At 40.4% G+C, this 16,710-nt stretch overlaps 2 protein-coding genes across 3 annotated transcripts; one reads left to right on the top strand and one right to left on the bottom strand.

Moving 5' to 3' along the window:
- Positions 1 to 405: 405 nt before the first annotated feature.
- On the bottom strand, positions 406 to 7,249 carry rrp15 (ribosomal RNA processing 15 homolog). Of its 2 annotated transcripts, none has more exons than XM_044359956.1 (5): positions 7,142 to 7,249; positions 6,332 to 6,642; positions 4,573 to 4,670; positions 4,295 to 4,484; positions 406 to 994 (listed from the first exon to the last, which is right to left on the bottom strand). In XM_044359956.1, the coding sequence occupies exons 1-5, from the start codon at positions 7,185 to 7,187 to the stop codon at positions 848 to 850; spliced, it is 792 nt and encodes a 263-aa protein (XP_044215891.1). In that variant the 5' UTR covers positions 7,188 to 7,249; the 3' UTR covers positions 406 to 847. The 2 variants fall into 2 exon arrangements, with proteins under 2 accessions (XP_044215891.1, XP_044215892.1); XM_044359957.1 differs by lacking the exon at positions 7,142 to 7,249 and adding an exon at positions 6,830 to 6,911.
- A 4,549-nt stretch (positions 7,250 to 11,798) lies between these two features.
- LOC122987176 lies at positions 11,799 to 14,282 on the top strand. The gene is made up of 2 exons (XM_044358912.1): positions 11,799 to 11,894; positions 12,787 to 14,282. The coding sequence occupies exons 1-2, from the start codon at positions 11,876 to 11,878 to the stop codon at positions 14,280 to 14,282; spliced, it is 1,515 nt and encodes a 504-aa protein (XP_044214847.1). The 5' UTR covers positions 11,799 to 11,875.
- Positions 14,283 to 16,710: the final 2,428 nt, after the last annotated feature.

The raw sequence follows: 16,710 nt of genomic DNA on the forward strand, positions 1-16,710 counted from the left end.
AAAAAAGCAACAATTATAGAACAGTCTGAAATATAAATTTTGTGTAGCAGACATATTTGTTTCTGCACTCCTGTGCTGTTAATCATCACACAACACCTCAGATTTATGTATCTTGTGACCTCTTGTGAAGGCTCAAACCCAAAAGAGAGGTTTAGAATTCTTCCTCTGAATACAGTACTAACACGCTGTATGCACATTCAAAGAGTTATGGCTCACCGTTATTATTCCTTCTCTCCGTTCTGACCATGAAGAGATCCCTATCTGACACAGACGGAGGAAGAGGTTCACGGCCAGCATCACATGTGGCATGTGAGAAGTGTATCAAGACAACCGACGTACATGTAGTCAATCAAGCATTTACATTCCTTCACTGAGAGCAGGACTGACTCCAGTTAAAAGACAATATGTGAATTGGCTGTTTATTCAACCAGCACTGTACAAAACATTCTTATTTACAGGGTTGACACAGTCAAAGCTCTTTCAATAATAAAATAGTTGTACACAAAACGGGAGCAAACGGAATCCACACAGGAGCTCAGAACCTGCAGCTCCACAGTGAGGAGCTCCTTCACACTTCCTGCTCTCTCAATATATATATTTTACATCCTGTTTACACTCTTTTAGTGTACCACCTCTGCAGGATATATCAACAAATATCAGTAAGGGACACAATTTCCAAACTTTCTCCATCCATTCTATGCAGAACCCAAACTGATAAAGAGCTGGGATTTACTACATTATTTATCCCCAAGTATTCATTTCCAGATCCAGACATGTGAAGGAGGAGGAGGAGGACACTGTTCAGGGATTGAGGGCATCACAGTCCCTTCAGTCTGTATGGATGATGTCAGTCACTGTCCTCTGCATCTCTTCCTCCTGTGTGTGCCTCAGCCTCCTCTCCATCACTGTCTTTGTCCCAGTCTTTCATAGTGGCTCCCATCATGAAGTCGTCTCTGAGGACGCTCCAGGCGGGCTTCTCCTCTGCAGCCGCACCCTGCACGCACACACACACACACACACACACACACACACACACACACGAGACACACAGGGTCAGCAGCACATAGAAAGCTATTTGAAATGTTAAGAGTGTGTAGTGAATGCTTTAGGTTCAGCTGTGTTACTGAGTGCTTCCAGCTCTGCTTACATGTCTCATCAACACTTTCTAAAAAAAAAAAGGCAACAGTGACACCGTGTGAGCACTGAGTGAAATCACACTCTTGTGAGGCGGTGCCATGTTTGACAGTCACACTAAAAACAGCCAATATTGTTTTTTTCTCTTCCTGCTTTTCTGTGTGAGATCTAGAGCTACAACTCATTTTATTGATTAATCTGTCAATTATTTTCTTGATTAAAATCGATTCTTTGTTTGGTTTATAAAATGTCAGAAAATGGTGAAACGTGTCAAATGCTGTTTCCAATAGTTGGTGTCCTCAGATATCTTCTGTCCCCAAAAAATATTCACTTTACTGTCAAAGAGGACCAAAGTAACATAATATTATATAACAAAATATTGACATTTCAGAAGCTGGAAGCAGAGAATTTGGACTCTAAAAAATGATTCCAAACAATTAATCAATTATGAAAATAGTTTCAGGCTTAATTGACTATTTGTTGCAGCTCTAGTGAGATCATTGAAGACATGAAGACATGTGCCTGATTCATTAAAAAGCAACGACACTGAAGCACTAGCACATTACCTATATATATATATATATATATATATATATATATATATATATATATATATATATATATATATATATATATATATATATATATATATATATATAGCCAGTCCACAGCTAGACAACATCAAACACCACAAAGGCTCTTCATGTTAAAAAATATCTAGAGTGCATCTATCAGGCTGTTCACAAGTCTAACGGCTTCTGGAATCAAATCAAATGTCCTTCAGTTTGTTTTACACACAGTTGATCTATAAGACATTTGACGACACATCAGCCTCCATCAGTCATAGAGGATCATCTTATCTTCTCTCTTCAGTATGAAGCTGTACGAGGGATCTTTGTTTTTTGCCAGTGATGATGTCATCACCTTGCAATCGGACGAAGGAATGTAAACCAGCAAATAAATTAAAAAGTTTTATTTTCACTAAAGAGGAAGAAAACATCAGTATTCTCTGAATCTACTCCAAAGGAATTTAGTTTACGTAGGCAGTACAGACGCCACTGACCCCCTCTTCACAATAACATCTGGATTTTCACTAAACCTCAACCTCTAATGTAAAAACGCTCCCTGCAAGACAAAGCCCAGGTTTCAGCTGCCCTAACAGCTTTGTTTGCAACGTTTTTTTTACTTTCCTGATGAGATGATGTCTCGTTGCTCATGTACAGAACTAACACTGCCATCTGTTCTATAATCTTTGTTGCTGAGGTCGTCCGCTCTCATATTCTGGATAAGGATCCAACATGATAGCTCCAACAAGTACAGATGGATGTGAGAAGTTTTCATTTCAAGGAAAGAACAAGAAAAGAAAAGTAAAATTCTTTTGCTGTTGTTTGCTGACGCAGTCTCAGGAAGTCTGCTGAGGGGCAGCTTCCAGAAGCTGGCCAATCAGAACAGAGCGGGCTCATCATGAGGGGGGATCTGTTTCAGACAGAGGCTGAACTGAGGGGCTGCATGAAGGGCTGGTAGAAGATAAATAAGGCAACGATATTCCTGTAGAGCTCCGGAATATAAATATAGACCTGCAAATATGCATGATACATTCAAAAAAGTGATATGATATGAATGAAAGTTGAACAGAGAGATTCTGACGCAAAATCATCAGTGACATTGTTTGAGAGAGACAGAGGGACATAACAGTGAGTGCTCATTGTATTTACTGCCAAATCAGCCTTCATGTTAGATTATTATTCATTTCTTCTTTTGGTGAATCATATGATCTCCTCTTGGCCGGTAACAAATGTTCCGAGTGCTGGTGGAGGGAGCATCATGGGGTGTTAGGGCCTGGGCTCTCCGGGGGGTCAGCTTGTGAAAGGTTTTTGTTGGCATACCTCAGTGTAACGATGGTTGTTTAATTAATCATTGATTTAATATACCACCCCCGGAGCACGCTAGGTGAGCCAAATCAAACACACCCGACCATCAGCAGCCTACAGGTGCTATCACAAGTGTCAAACTGAATGAAAAAGCACCCGATGCATTCGTCCAAAATGTCACAAGAATGGTGCTCAAAAGAATTTCAAAAATTGAAGAAATTGGATTTTTTTTTTTTTTGCTTGTTGTGCTCCGTGGTCAACCTGTAGAAAGGTCTACTCTGACTTTCTACTGTTTATGACAATTCCTATCACAGTGTTGTGACTGTCAGGTGCTCATTTGTATTCAGACTATTTGAGGGTTGCAATGGACAGGTTGAGTGAACGGTAAACCATCCACTGAAAACAAAAGAGCTAAGAAGTTGGACCTATCAGTCAGAATGTGGAGGAGTTGAGGGAGTGAAAGGCTGGCAGAATGACATTCAGATAGGTGTGGAGGCTACAGTAGAGTCTTGTTTCCTGCTCACTGATGGGTTGCGATGATATGATCGTTTCATGTGTGTGTTTACATTGTTACATTTTTATAGCGTCAGAATCTCTCTGTTCAACTTTCATTCATATCATATCACTTTTTGAACGTATCATGCATATTTGCAGGTCTATATTTATATTCCGGAGCTCTACAGGAATATCGTTGCCTTATTTATCTTCTACCAGCCCCTCAGTTCAGCCTCTGTCTGAAACAGACCCCCCCCCTCATGATGAGCCCGCTCTGTTCTGATTGGCCAGCTTCTGGAAGCTGCCCCCTCTGCTGCAGACTGGGCTGCACCAGCTGTGGTGTTCATATTGCTTATACATCTCCATGTATGTATGAGTATTCTGTCTTGGTGATGCTCTATTCTGCTGTTGGTTATTGAAGCTATTTCTGTATTTATGCATGTTGCACCTGCCACAGAGTCCAAAGCCTCATTATTTCATTCATCGTCGGTCAGTTTGTTAGTATTGTGCTCTCTTCTGAGTAATTAGAAGGCTGGAAAGTGCCCATCTACAGACACAGGATTATAGTTTGGTTTGGACACATGACCGTTAGTGTGGAGTTGCATTCTTCCACTACTGGTTCGGAGGCTGGTACTGGTAAAAGGACTGGGGGGGATTGGGAACCCCTGCTGTGCTGGTAGTTTGTTTGTACACTCAACGCTCCAGTGGATCCTTCTGACTCTGAAAAGGTTTTTAGTGGAATTCTATGAGATTTTTAATATCGAAAACCAAAAAAAAAGAATTCTTGAACTTACGGTGTCCTTTTCAGTCTTGACGGTGACTCCGCTGCTTCCTTCCGTCCTCCTCAGGACGTCGATGAAGTCCTTCTTGGAGACAGAGGAAAGGATCTTGGCCTTCTTCCTCTCTGAGCCTCCGACTTCCTTCACCTTGTCATCGATTGTTTTCTGGTGCTTCCTCACGGCGTTGAACAGCTGCACCACTCCTCTGAGCGGAGAAATACAAACTGGGATCAGGAATCGCACTCGTTTCTAGATGTTTAACGGAGCTTCGTGGGACAAAGACACACACATACCTGGTAGCGATTCTCTGAAGAGCTCTTTCAGTCTCACGGTCCTTCACCAGATCAGGTTTCTCTCTGCACATCATCTCCCATGCTCTTTTCTTGTCAAACTGTTGTACACAGACACGAGCACATTCTCACATTCAACTCCAACAGATGTACCAAACGTTGCAGTAGATCTGCAATGATTACTCCATTGACAGAAATTAAATCAGCAACTATTTGGATAATTAAGTGATAGTTTTTGTCATTTTTTTAAGCCGATGCCAAAACACACGGGGGAGCAACAGTGACTGAATAAAATGATTGTTACAATGTTTGTAACTGTTAAATGTTTTGTTGAATCCCTGAAATTTGATATCAGCCACTGGTTTTGACAGGAGGGACTTTATTTTGAAAAGCACACAGTTATAGAAGTGGATATTCTACTACCATGGTTCCCAATGTGCGGGTCGAGACCCTCCTCAAGGGGTTCCAAGATAGATGTGATGGGTAACAAGGTGATGGAAAAGAAAAATATATATTAAAATTTCCTCTGGCCTCCAACAGTGTTTGGATGAACTACACAGCTCATTACCTGTGACTGCTTTGTTTTCAGAGATCACAAGAAAAAAGGTTGGGAACCACTGGTTCAGGGCTGCAACTAACAATCATTTGTCTTGTTTTGTCGCGACCAACAGTCCACAACCCAAAGATATTCACTTGACTGTGATAGAGGACTAAAGAAACTAGAAAATATTCACATTTAAGACACTAGAACCAGAGAATGCTGAATGAAAATTTTCTTTGTAAAAAATGACTAACCAATGAATCAATTATTAAAATAGTTGGCGATTACTTTAATAGTCGGCAAACAATGGTAAATGGACTGTACTTTTATAGCACCATTCTAGTCTTCCGACCACTCAAAGCAATTTTACACTACGAGTCACATTCAGCCCTTCACACACATTCACACACTGATGGCACAGCCATCAGGAGCAAATCGGGGTTCAGTATTTTGCCCAAGAACACATCGACATGCAGACTGGAGGAGCCGGGAATCGAACCACCGATCTTCCGATTAGTGGACGACCCGCTCTACCTCCTGAGTCACAGCCGCCCCATTAATCGACTAATCGTTGCAGTTCTGCACTGGTTGAGGATCACTTGTGTGCCAAATTTACTGGTGGATTTTAGTGATTCAGAAGAAGTGTATTACATATCTGCCAACATTTATGTTTGAACAATTTGAACTCGTTACTGTAAGTGCAACAAAACCTTTGTGAGTAGAAGCCAATAAGTACTAGTAAACATGTAGAAAAGCAATATTTTCAACTGCCTTGCCTGACATGTCCCATCCACCACTGGTATGTTTTACACAACCACAGTGCACCACAGCAAAAGCTGTCTGTATGTAGCATTTATCTGAGTTTGCCATGTATCTTAACATTAGGCAAATTCTTGTAAACTGAACTGAGATAAACCAGCCCCTCCTCTCTCTACCAGCAGCACCTGCAGCAGTGAATCACATCAGCAGCAGAGGACAGGATGAAGGACAGGATGAAGGACTGGCTGCACAGAGAACAGCTGTGTAGACATGCTGTACAGTACCAGAAACTGGCTGTGATAATGAAAAAGGTAAAAAACATAAAATCAGGGGATTAATGGGAGTAATTGCCAATCGGGAGCACAGCAGGAGAAAGTGTTAAAAATAGGGAGACTCCAGCATAAATCAGGAGTGTTGGCAGGTATGGTATTACTATCAAGAGTCCTTCACTGTGTTTATTACCTGTTTCTTTCTCTCCTGCTGCTCCTCTCTTTCCTTCTCCTTTATCTTGTCCAGCTCTTTGTTCTTCACCAGGATGCTGGTTTTGCTTTCTGGGGTTTTCTTCCCCAGAATCTTGGCCATGGCCTCTGCCCATCCAGCGTTGGCGTTGCTGTCGTCACCATCTTCCTCCTCACCCGCATCTTCATCCTCTGCCTCCTCTCCGTCACTCCCTCCATCACCATCTGTGCCATCTTCTCCTGCATCATCCCACATTTCACTGTTGCTCCCTCCTTCACAGTCACTCTGCCCACTGTTGTCCTCTGAGTCTTCTCCTGAGTCACACAGAGAAGCACGTTCATTCACTGGGCCAACTGCTGTCTCACACTGACATTATGGGACTGATATCACTGCCATGCTTCAACAGGACTATGGTATTACCAACATTAGACAAAAGACTAACGTCAATTCACATGAAAAGTTAGAAGTAAGGTTACCACTTTTTAAGGAATGAAAACTTACGTAGCAAACACAACATTATAAGTCATCTTTTCTGAGCATATCGACAATTAAAGATGGTTAAATCGACGGGTTTTCACATTTTAAAGATATAATCATATCTAACCAGTCCTGATATATGTATTACAGCTGACGATTTTTGCCATATGAACGCTAAGTGTGTTCCTGTTGCTTTTACATGTACTTAAAACTTAGCTAACATTGCTACATTGGTTTCTAGCTCATACAGCATAAAATGCAGCGAGAAACAGCTAGCTTACAGCTCCGAGCCGAAAAAATGATTTTTTATCAGGCATAACAACGAATTCACGATACCTAATTCAGCAGAAGTCTGCACATGTGTCCTCAACACAGCTGCCATCGTGGAGTAACAATGAAATAGTTCCGCAAAGTGCAACTACAGTGAACGTTCCGGGCACAACTTCCGCTAAATAACGGAAGTCGGCCAAGATGCATTGTAAATGTGTAATTTCCGATGTTGTTTTTATAAGACACTTTGAAAAAATATTTATAAGCATAAAATAATTTAGTAGATGACGCATTAATGATGTTTATGAAAAGCTGTTGCTGAGCCTGTTCACATGTTGCTCTTTCTCACAGATGAGGAAGTTAACCAAACATAACATTACCAACCCAAGCAGTTGTTTCTCTTGTAAAGCCGAGAACTACTGTTTGAAAACACGTATGATAAATCTCACCTTTGCGTCGTATGGGCAGAAATATGTGTCACTAGAGACTGAATTTAAATAATTTATATTTGAATTTTAATCGCTGAACTTGAAAAACTGAATATGAATCACATAATTTGAAATTGAATTTATTAGTTCAGGATTGAGTTCAAATAAACTTGAAACTGAATGTCATATTATGAAATTGAATTAGTTTTCTCTGAAACTGTATTTGACACTTCCACATTCGGTTCTCACAATTCAAATTCAGTTTGTTGACACATCCGGTCGCTGAGGAGGAGCAATCCAGTGCAGATTCACAGAGCTCCTTTTCACTACTGTAATGATTGTTTTCTCTCAACAATATCAACGACCAATAGGAGCTATATATTTTGAAAGCCTAAAGTGTTTTCTCTATTCTATATAAAAACTGTAGTTTCATGTCTTGCCATTTTGGAGAAAATTTAGTTTATTTGAATTTTGTGTCTGATCGGTAGCCATGGTAACATTTTGGCCTGAGGTGGGCTTCTGTTAATACTATGGTATGGTGCTCTTTTAGGGGTGATGTCAGTTTGTTTCTGGGAGGCAGAAAGAGCTGAAGCATATTTTTGGATATCTGTCTCAGTGATTCTATAGATGACACATGTCTTCACAGTCTCACTGAGTGGTACCTTGGAACAAAGGAAGAATTTGGACTAATATCAGGCTTTGCTGAAGCCTGAGGGGTCTCTGGGATTTATCATCATATCAACACCAAACTGACTTTGTTATTATGCAGTACTGGTATTGGGGGAAGAGTTGGGGGCCTTTTTGTAAAAAGAGTTACTGCTACCCAGTAGTATAGCTGTGTCTATGGCTTTGTATAGCTGTGTCTGGGACCTGAAGGACTTCTGGGAGTTATGCTAGCCATCCGAATTACAGTAATGAATGCAACTGATGTGTTCCATGAACACTAATTAAGTCATCACTTTACCTGATTACAAAGATTTTTCAAATTGATTTATGCGTTTGATTTATAAATCTATCCTGAAAAAAAATGATCTGCATGTGACAGAATCATGGTCAATTATAATTACTATGATAATAAATGTCTTTATAGCTCCAGAAAAATGTAAATGCTTAGAAATGTGCTTTTTCCAAAAATATCATCAGCTATTTATACATATGACTTATATATACCTTATGGGACTAATCATATGAATACATTTACATATTAAGTTACAGTTAATATAAAGGATGTAAAATGTGCATAATGTTTGCTTTGTAGGTCAACACAAGGCAGGACATACCTCAAAAATGTTGTCATGTGTAAGGATCTCTAAAACTACTTAACAGCCTGCTAACTACCCACTCTGTCTCTTGAGAGGTCCCCATTTGGAAGTGCAACACTAAGGAGTATCCCTTTAATTAAACAACTCAGTAACATGTAATGATACTTTTTAAGTTATAAGTCATGGATGTATGAGGCATAAAAACAGAAAGCAGATTTGGGGGCAGAGTTTGGTGGTATAATAAAATCAGGAGTTCATCTTTGAGATTAAGTGGTAAATATTTTGTGGGCCAGGCTCCTTTAAAACACTGGTCATATGTGAAATTTTAACTTCCACTTTCATTTTCAGCCTACTCATAACTTCTTACCAACTGAGTTTTTGTTTTACTTTTGAACTTGCTTACTGGTAGAGTGCAGACCAATAAAAAGCCACCGGAATGGGTAAGTTATTTAGCGAGGATATGGCAATGGAGAGATTTACTAAGATTAGATTTGTTGATAACAATTTAGATTACAGCCTGAAGTGTACGCTTTAATTCTTCTGTTTACAGTGTGATTTGTTGTACTCATGGTGTACAGTACATACTGCTACATACATGTAGGCACAAGGGAACATTACATATTTGTCAATAAAAATGTTGCTTTGTGTCTCCAGAGTTAATACTGGGAGTGCTGCTGAAGGTGACTGCTGCAAGCTTTGCACTGAACCTGGCAGCAGAGAAAGCAATGGAGGTGATAGCTGTGACCTGGTATCCTAAAGCTCATGGTCTTGTTAGAGTCATAGGTCTGGATGGACTGTCATCTCTCTTGGGGTGTTTTGGACTTTCCCTGGCCTTCCTGTCTGTAGCCTGTGGAATAGTGATGGGATCTGGTGCTGCTATGATGAAGCAGCAAACTCGACCTTTCTTGGAGACAGGCTGTGTAGGGCTAACTGCATTTATGGGATGTGGAATTGCAGGAGCACTCCTTGGATCAACCTCCATGACAATGATAACTCTGGGACTAAGAGGTCTCTGTGTGATGGGCTTTGTCCTCAGCCTCACCTTATTCCTCATATATAAACAACAGCGGCAAGTAGCAGCTAATCCAATAAGAATTCTGACCTTTCTTGCTGTGACATTCATGACAATGCACCTTGGAGTCTTCTCAGGTCAGGTTATTGATCCTAATAAACTTGGAATATTTATTGTCATCATGATTTTGCTCCCAACAGGATTTCTGATGGGCTTCTTGGCTGATATAATAGCCTTCAGGGAGCCCAGTACATACATAACACTCAGCTTTGTTCTGCTGGTACTCTTGACAGGACTCCTCCTCGGACGAGGGATTGAAAATTATTCTAAAGAAGACCCATTTTTTAATGAAACTTTTTACACAGTCCAATCTTTGATGTACATGCTAGAGATGCTAACTGGACTGATTGGTGCTCTTTTAGGAGTGATGTCAGTTTGTTTCAGGGAGGCAGAAAGAGCTGAAGCGCTGTCTTTGTGGATATCTGTCCCTGCAGCTGTGATCCTATACACTCTAGATGTAGATGCCCAACATATACCTCTTCTCAGTCTCATTGAGTGGTGTTTTGGTGCAGGAGGAGTATTTGGACTAATATCAGGCCTTGCTGGAGCTTCTGGGGTCTCTCTGGGACTTGTCGTCATGTCAACAGGAGAGCAGCTTTGGTCTTGTACAGCGGTGGTGTTTGGGGTTGTGTTCTTGGCTCTTCACAATGATTTATTCTCATTCAATAATATCGTCGTACCTCTGGCTGTGCCATTTGCCCAGGAGCTGCTGAAAAGTTCAGAGACTCCCATCGAACAAGTCAGTGGAAGCGAAGTGATTGTGTTACTGGAGGCTGCACTGAGTTTTGCAGTTCTTGGTGTGGTGATGATGGGAACCGCAGTGTTAGGGGCTGCTGGACTCCTTACAGCTGCTCTGGGTTCTGAAGGACTTTATGGAGTTACTATAGCAATCCTAATGGCAGTAATGAAGGCAATTAATGTGTCCCGAGGATGCTAATTATATCCTTTTGTTTTTCTATAACGTCTATTTATAACTTTTTCATAATCACCAGGATTTTACTTGTTTCAAAATATAGATTAATGTATGTTTTAATGGAGCAAAAACAACATTCTTTTATTTAGTGGTGATGTTAAAACAGATACTTCAGAATGATTTTGTTGTAATTATTGATATTTTTCCCACTACAGCTTCTAGTTCAGATCTTGTTACTCTTATGGACAAGAGTAACAATATTGTAGTAAATTATAATTTCTGTGTATCTCTGGAAAAGTGTGAATGCTTGGAAATGCACATTATCCGAAAATATCATTACTATACTACTAATAACACTGTACTGCTAAAAAAAACAGCTAAAAAGCCATCTGTTCAGATAGACATTTGGGTAGCATGTGGTATTTTTATGTTTTAATTTGTCTGTTATGCCTGTTCTTCTTGTATATTTTATCTGGTGTCTTTGTTTTTATTTATTTTGATTGTATTAGATTTTATTTCTTTGACTGTGAAGCACTTTGTGACCGGTGTCTGTGAAAGGTGTTATATAAATAAACTTTGCTCACTTACTGTAAATTATAAGCATGATTTCCTATTATTGCAAAGTTTGAAGACAATTTCTATTAAAATCTAAAATAAATAAATAATGTGCACTCTGAATGCTTTCTGTATGAGTATGTAGTCCATGACCTTTTCAACTGAAACACCACTATCTCTGACAGCACTTCATAAGATAAATCACTCAGTATCTTCTGCAGTCTGCTCACAACCGGTGTAAGAGAGTGATTGACAGGATGGAGTCAATGAGAGAGGATGTAGAGAAACCATGACAGATGACAGATAAGTAAAGGAATGCTGCCACACATGTGACACTGAATACCAGTGTGGTGCAGAGATTGTGGAGATTAGGACAGGATCACCTGGAGGGAGGATACAGAAAGGACAAACTGGTAGTGGGTGTGTCCTGTATGGGCAGCTGTCATAAAAACAGGAAAAAAGGAGGACTGCATTTCATGACACACATGTCCCTTTGGAGACGGTTCTGTAGAAAGCCTGATACAACTTCAGTGGAAGAGGATTCCTCAGTTTGCTATCCATCTCAGCAATATGGGACAGACTAAACTGGGTAAAGACATCCCCACTTACCAAATCTGCATCTACATTTATCTCTGAGTTAATGACTGATGTGTAATGTCTTGCTTTGATTGTCCTTAACAAAAGACAGTTAGCAGTGTAAAAGTGTTTCTTTTGTCATTATGCTTTGGGTGCTTTCATGTCCTTTATGTCTTTTACTGATGTTATGGTGTTAGAATAATAGCATGAAAATGATTCCTACCTTATTCTATTGTTTCTCGTTCCCTTGTTCAGCCCTTACAGCCAGAGTTTGACGTCATTAAGTGTTGGAGTCACATGCAGAATGTGAACAGATAGAAATCATGCAGCGTGGTCTCTGCTAGTTAAACCTGGTCAACCGGTCTGTTGAGAGTCTCTGGCTGCAGGCAATGCATGTCATGCGTGACAAACACGTGGTGACTTTACTCACTCACAAATCTCTACCAAAAGGCATTCAAGTAATTAAGTAGTACATTTGAATTGAATGAATAAGAATTTTGCTATTCTGCATCATTTAATGCATTAAAGACTCAACCTTTATCCAGTCTTTGAAGGGTTTTACATTTCATATATTATCGTGTGAGCAACCACTCAAAATCAAATCAAGAAATCAAGAAAATCAATACATCTTTATTTGTCAAACACATTTTTTGTACAATGTGTAGTAAAATGCTAGATTGCCATGGTCCAAGATTGTGTAATAGCGTGTAAAATCACAGTCTAAGTGTCCGGACACGGTAATGCCATCTTCTTCTACTCCTGCTAATGACGTAAAACACACACACACACACACACACACAGAAAAATATTATTAAGGACATAATAAGTACAGGCTACCATTAAACAAAAGAACATGCAACATCATTTTAAATGGTTAAACAGTTTTGTTCTTGTCATTTTTTTAGGAGCTCGGAGCCCTGTATTGGAGGCCGCTGTAGGGTTTGCACTGGGAGCAGTGGGAGGCTGCATTCTTGGAGCCACAGAGGACCCAGTGGACAAGACCTTGTCTGTGATGACCTCATCTGGTCTACTGAAGCCAGTGATAGAGGAAGTCAGGATGGTGGGTGCTCTGGGATTGGGGACTCTTATTGGAACCACAGCACTGACCACAGCGATGACCTCTGTAGTAGCTGGTGTGATTCTGGCAGCAGCAGTAGCTTCAGTGTTTGTGGCCACGAGGAGCTGCGGAACGTCCCACACTGACTCTGCTGGCTTGTGGGCATCAGCAGGATTGGCTGGCGCTTTCGGGACAACACTCAGCGGAGCCACACTTGGGGTCGCTATTGAATGGATTGTGAAGAATTACGGCATGGTGGGCCTTTTGTGGGCACTGGGCATTTTCACTGTGCTCAAACCACCCCTGCACTTTGTATTTAAGCTCCTCTGGAAGCAGGGAGAGGCCTGTTGCACGCTGGGATCTGCAGATTGGGTCAGGGAGAGGGAACAGATTGAGATTACAGAGTTGCAGCAGAGACAGAGAGTGGCTGTGCAGATAGAGCAGAAGATCCTGACACTGGAGAAGGGAGGGAACACCAGCGGGAAGGAGCACATGACGACGTGGGTTGCTGAGCGAAGGCAGAGAGAGGAAATAGAGAAGAAGAAGACAGAGAGTGAAGAGGCACAGATGGAGCAAAGAACCATCCAAGACTGGATCAACACAGTGGTGGTCAAACATGTGGACTTCTTGGCTTTCTCAGGGATCCCTATGACAGTGGTTGCCATTGTAACATCAGGGTTTGGGGTGTTTGGTTATGGAGGCCACCAGTCTGTGTTTATAGTGCTTCTGGCTTTGGTTGCAATCATAGCTTATTTGCTTCTGAAGTCATCTGACTTTAAGTTCTGGATGTTGGTAGGATGCATGGGAATGCTCGCAACATTTGTCATTGCCATGCTCACCCTACATGCTGGACAGGTGGTTGTAACAACTGCCATGAAGATGCGAGCGGCAGGGCAGAGTCAGTCCAGAGAAACCATCAGTGCTCGCATGAATCACCAATCCTCTCTGGAAGCTTTGAACACAGCTTTCTTTGGGGCGAAGCTGTGCCAGCTGGGTCTGGGGGCTACTGTGGGTGGGCCACTGGTGAGGCGAGCAGCTGGAGACAGCAAAGTCATAGTGGGGGCAGCTTTGGTGGCGGGGGGTTTACTGGCTGGGGTGGAGACTTTAGCTCCTGTGCTGGGAGAAGGAGGGAAAGCTGGAGCACTGCTGGGGGTGGTGGGGGCAGTAGGGGTGTCAGTGGGTGCAGTGGCAGCCATGGCGGGGCGGTGGTCCTCATGGCCAGGCACTTTGGGTACTTTAGCAGGGTTGGTTATTGGAGCATTAGGCATGGGAAAATGGCATATTGTCAACATCGGACTGCAGTTGCCTGTGGCCTACGTCTTTGCTATGACCAATCCATTCTGACACAACAGACGTTTAGATCCCATAGGCCTCGTGTTGATGCACTGAGTTGCCAGTTTGTCAATGGTACTAGTGACCTGTTTTTAGTTGCTTTACACTTTAAAGAATGAGTCTGATAGTATTTAAAGTTTTTCTTCACCAAATCTCATGTGCAGACCCAAACTGACAATGAATTAATCTACTTACAAGTATTGTGTGTGAATCAAAGCCTGATATATCTTATTCCTCTGTGCCATAGAGCTCTGTTGTTGTCCAAAAACTATTAAAAACACATCAATGAGTCACACTGTTGCACTGGGTGACATGTTCCTTCATGAACCATGAACATACAAGCTAGTTTATTTAAATTCAATCCCACACACTGTCCTGCCGCCAGAAATACTCACTAGCACACCAAATATGGATTCATCCGTTGCTGAAAATAGTCCCCAACAAATGCAGTATTTCGTCCTGTTTGAATAACATTCTAAAAACTACAGTGACCAGCTATTTTAGGACATTACTAAGACTTAAAAAAATGAAACCATATATCTTTGAGGCATATTTGCAGAATTACACCTTCAGTGAGATCAGAAAGTATTGAGAGACAGACTAATACATTGTTGGTTTTGGTCTTTTCATGGCATTTGTTGACAATGTGAAAAATATAGAATAACACCACATTGATCCTTTAAAGCATATCTTACCTGATTCCTATTTTGCTATAATTTGTCCATTATACCATGTCTATTTTCAGATTTGTTGAATCCTTCCCCTTAGACCTATTTGATCTTTCTTGCCTGAATGAGAATCTAAAACTAATGTAACAGAGATATCACGAAATCCAAAGCCTGTCTTTTAACATATATTGTGAACACTACATATTTGAATTATACATATTTTTGAGAACCTGAGTGGCTTAATTAGCTAGGATCCATGCATGTATCTGCAAAGGTCAAAAATCTATTTACTCCAGAGGTCAAACATTTATCTGAATGGGACAGTCATTCAGGGAATTTAGCTCCAGAGTGGAAGAGTTGATGAGACTTCAGAATGAGCTTGTAAAAAAGAATAAGATGGGACAAAGAGGGTCTTGGTAAAAAAAACAGACAGAAGTTAAACTTTTAGTGTGTTACAAAAACTGTACCGCTGTAAAATATTTCATGTCTGTATACATAAGTTGTCGAGATACTTATCTTGAGAACAAGACAAGAGAACAAAATGTCAGAACCTTTTTACATAAATAAATATTTTTGAATTTTTTTGAATATTTTTATTTCTCTGATTTATTTTTGGTCAGCAAAGGGGCCGCCATTTAAAAGACATGCCACCAATAATAAGAGCACAGTTCTCATGTGGGTCCATGATACATCCTAAGTTGTACATTGATATCTTGCAAGACTAAGATAACATTATTCTCAAATTCTAACATTCACATGAAAACTCTCTCTCACATTCCTTGGCAAGACGAACGGACCAGTTCAATCAGTTAAACAACCAGCCACTCCATTCATGTTGCCACTAGCATATTAAAGCTCTCACTTCTCCCAAGAGAATCCATCAAGTTCCAACACTGTCGACACATTAGAATTAACCTCATAAAATCCGTTTAAAGATCTATATTTAAAGAACAGATAAATTACATGACATTCTAATTACCCCTACATTCAATAAATACACACCCAAATTGGCACTGCAATTGAGGGAATTAAATGATCATTGATAAGTGTTTTCATTTTAATATCATATACAACAGTCTTACATTGTCAACACTATCATTTTCTGTAATCTTTCAACATACAAATACAGATAGGACAAGTTAAAGAGGAACTCCAGATTTACTTTACAAGTGTTGCAGGAGTGCTACTGCATACGTGAAAAATAAGTGTACAGATTTATAGGCACCACACAGAGCTAAATAAAAGTTCAGTAAAATAATAATGATCAAAAAACAACAACAAAAGGAGAAATAAATAAAAAGACAACAAAGGGTTGACAGAAGTGTATACCAAACTTAGCAGTCAGATTCTGCTCTCTTTTAGAATTTGTTTTCTCCATAAGTTATGAAAGAGACACAAGTCTTTATGAAAAGTAAGAAAACATAGTTTAGTTTTAATCTTGACTCTTAATCTTGACTTATGCAAATATAATTTATCAAGTATTATAATACATCATTCACATGAAAAAAATGTTTGACTGTACATACTGGAGTTAGAAAGAAGTTACCAGAACTCTGTAGCCCACTCCTCATCTCTGCTGGAGGCTGGCAGCTCCAGGCTATATTAGTAGAATTGTACCAGCTCTCTGCAGGAGAGAACACCAGACCTACAGTATGTGCTGCATTTAGTTTTTCTGTAGAGAAAAATGCCAAAACCAAGGCACAAGGAATAATTTCATGGGTGAGTAGTTAGTACTTAATTCTACTGACACCAAGATGTTGAATTTAATGTAC

This window comes from Thunnus albacares, chromosome 8 (genome assembly GCF_914725855.1).
Source record: "Thunnus albacares chromosome 8, fThuAlb1.1, whole genome shotgun sequence".
NCBI lineage: Eukaryota > Metazoa > Chordata > Actinopteri > Scombriformes > Scombridae > Thunnus > Thunnus albacares.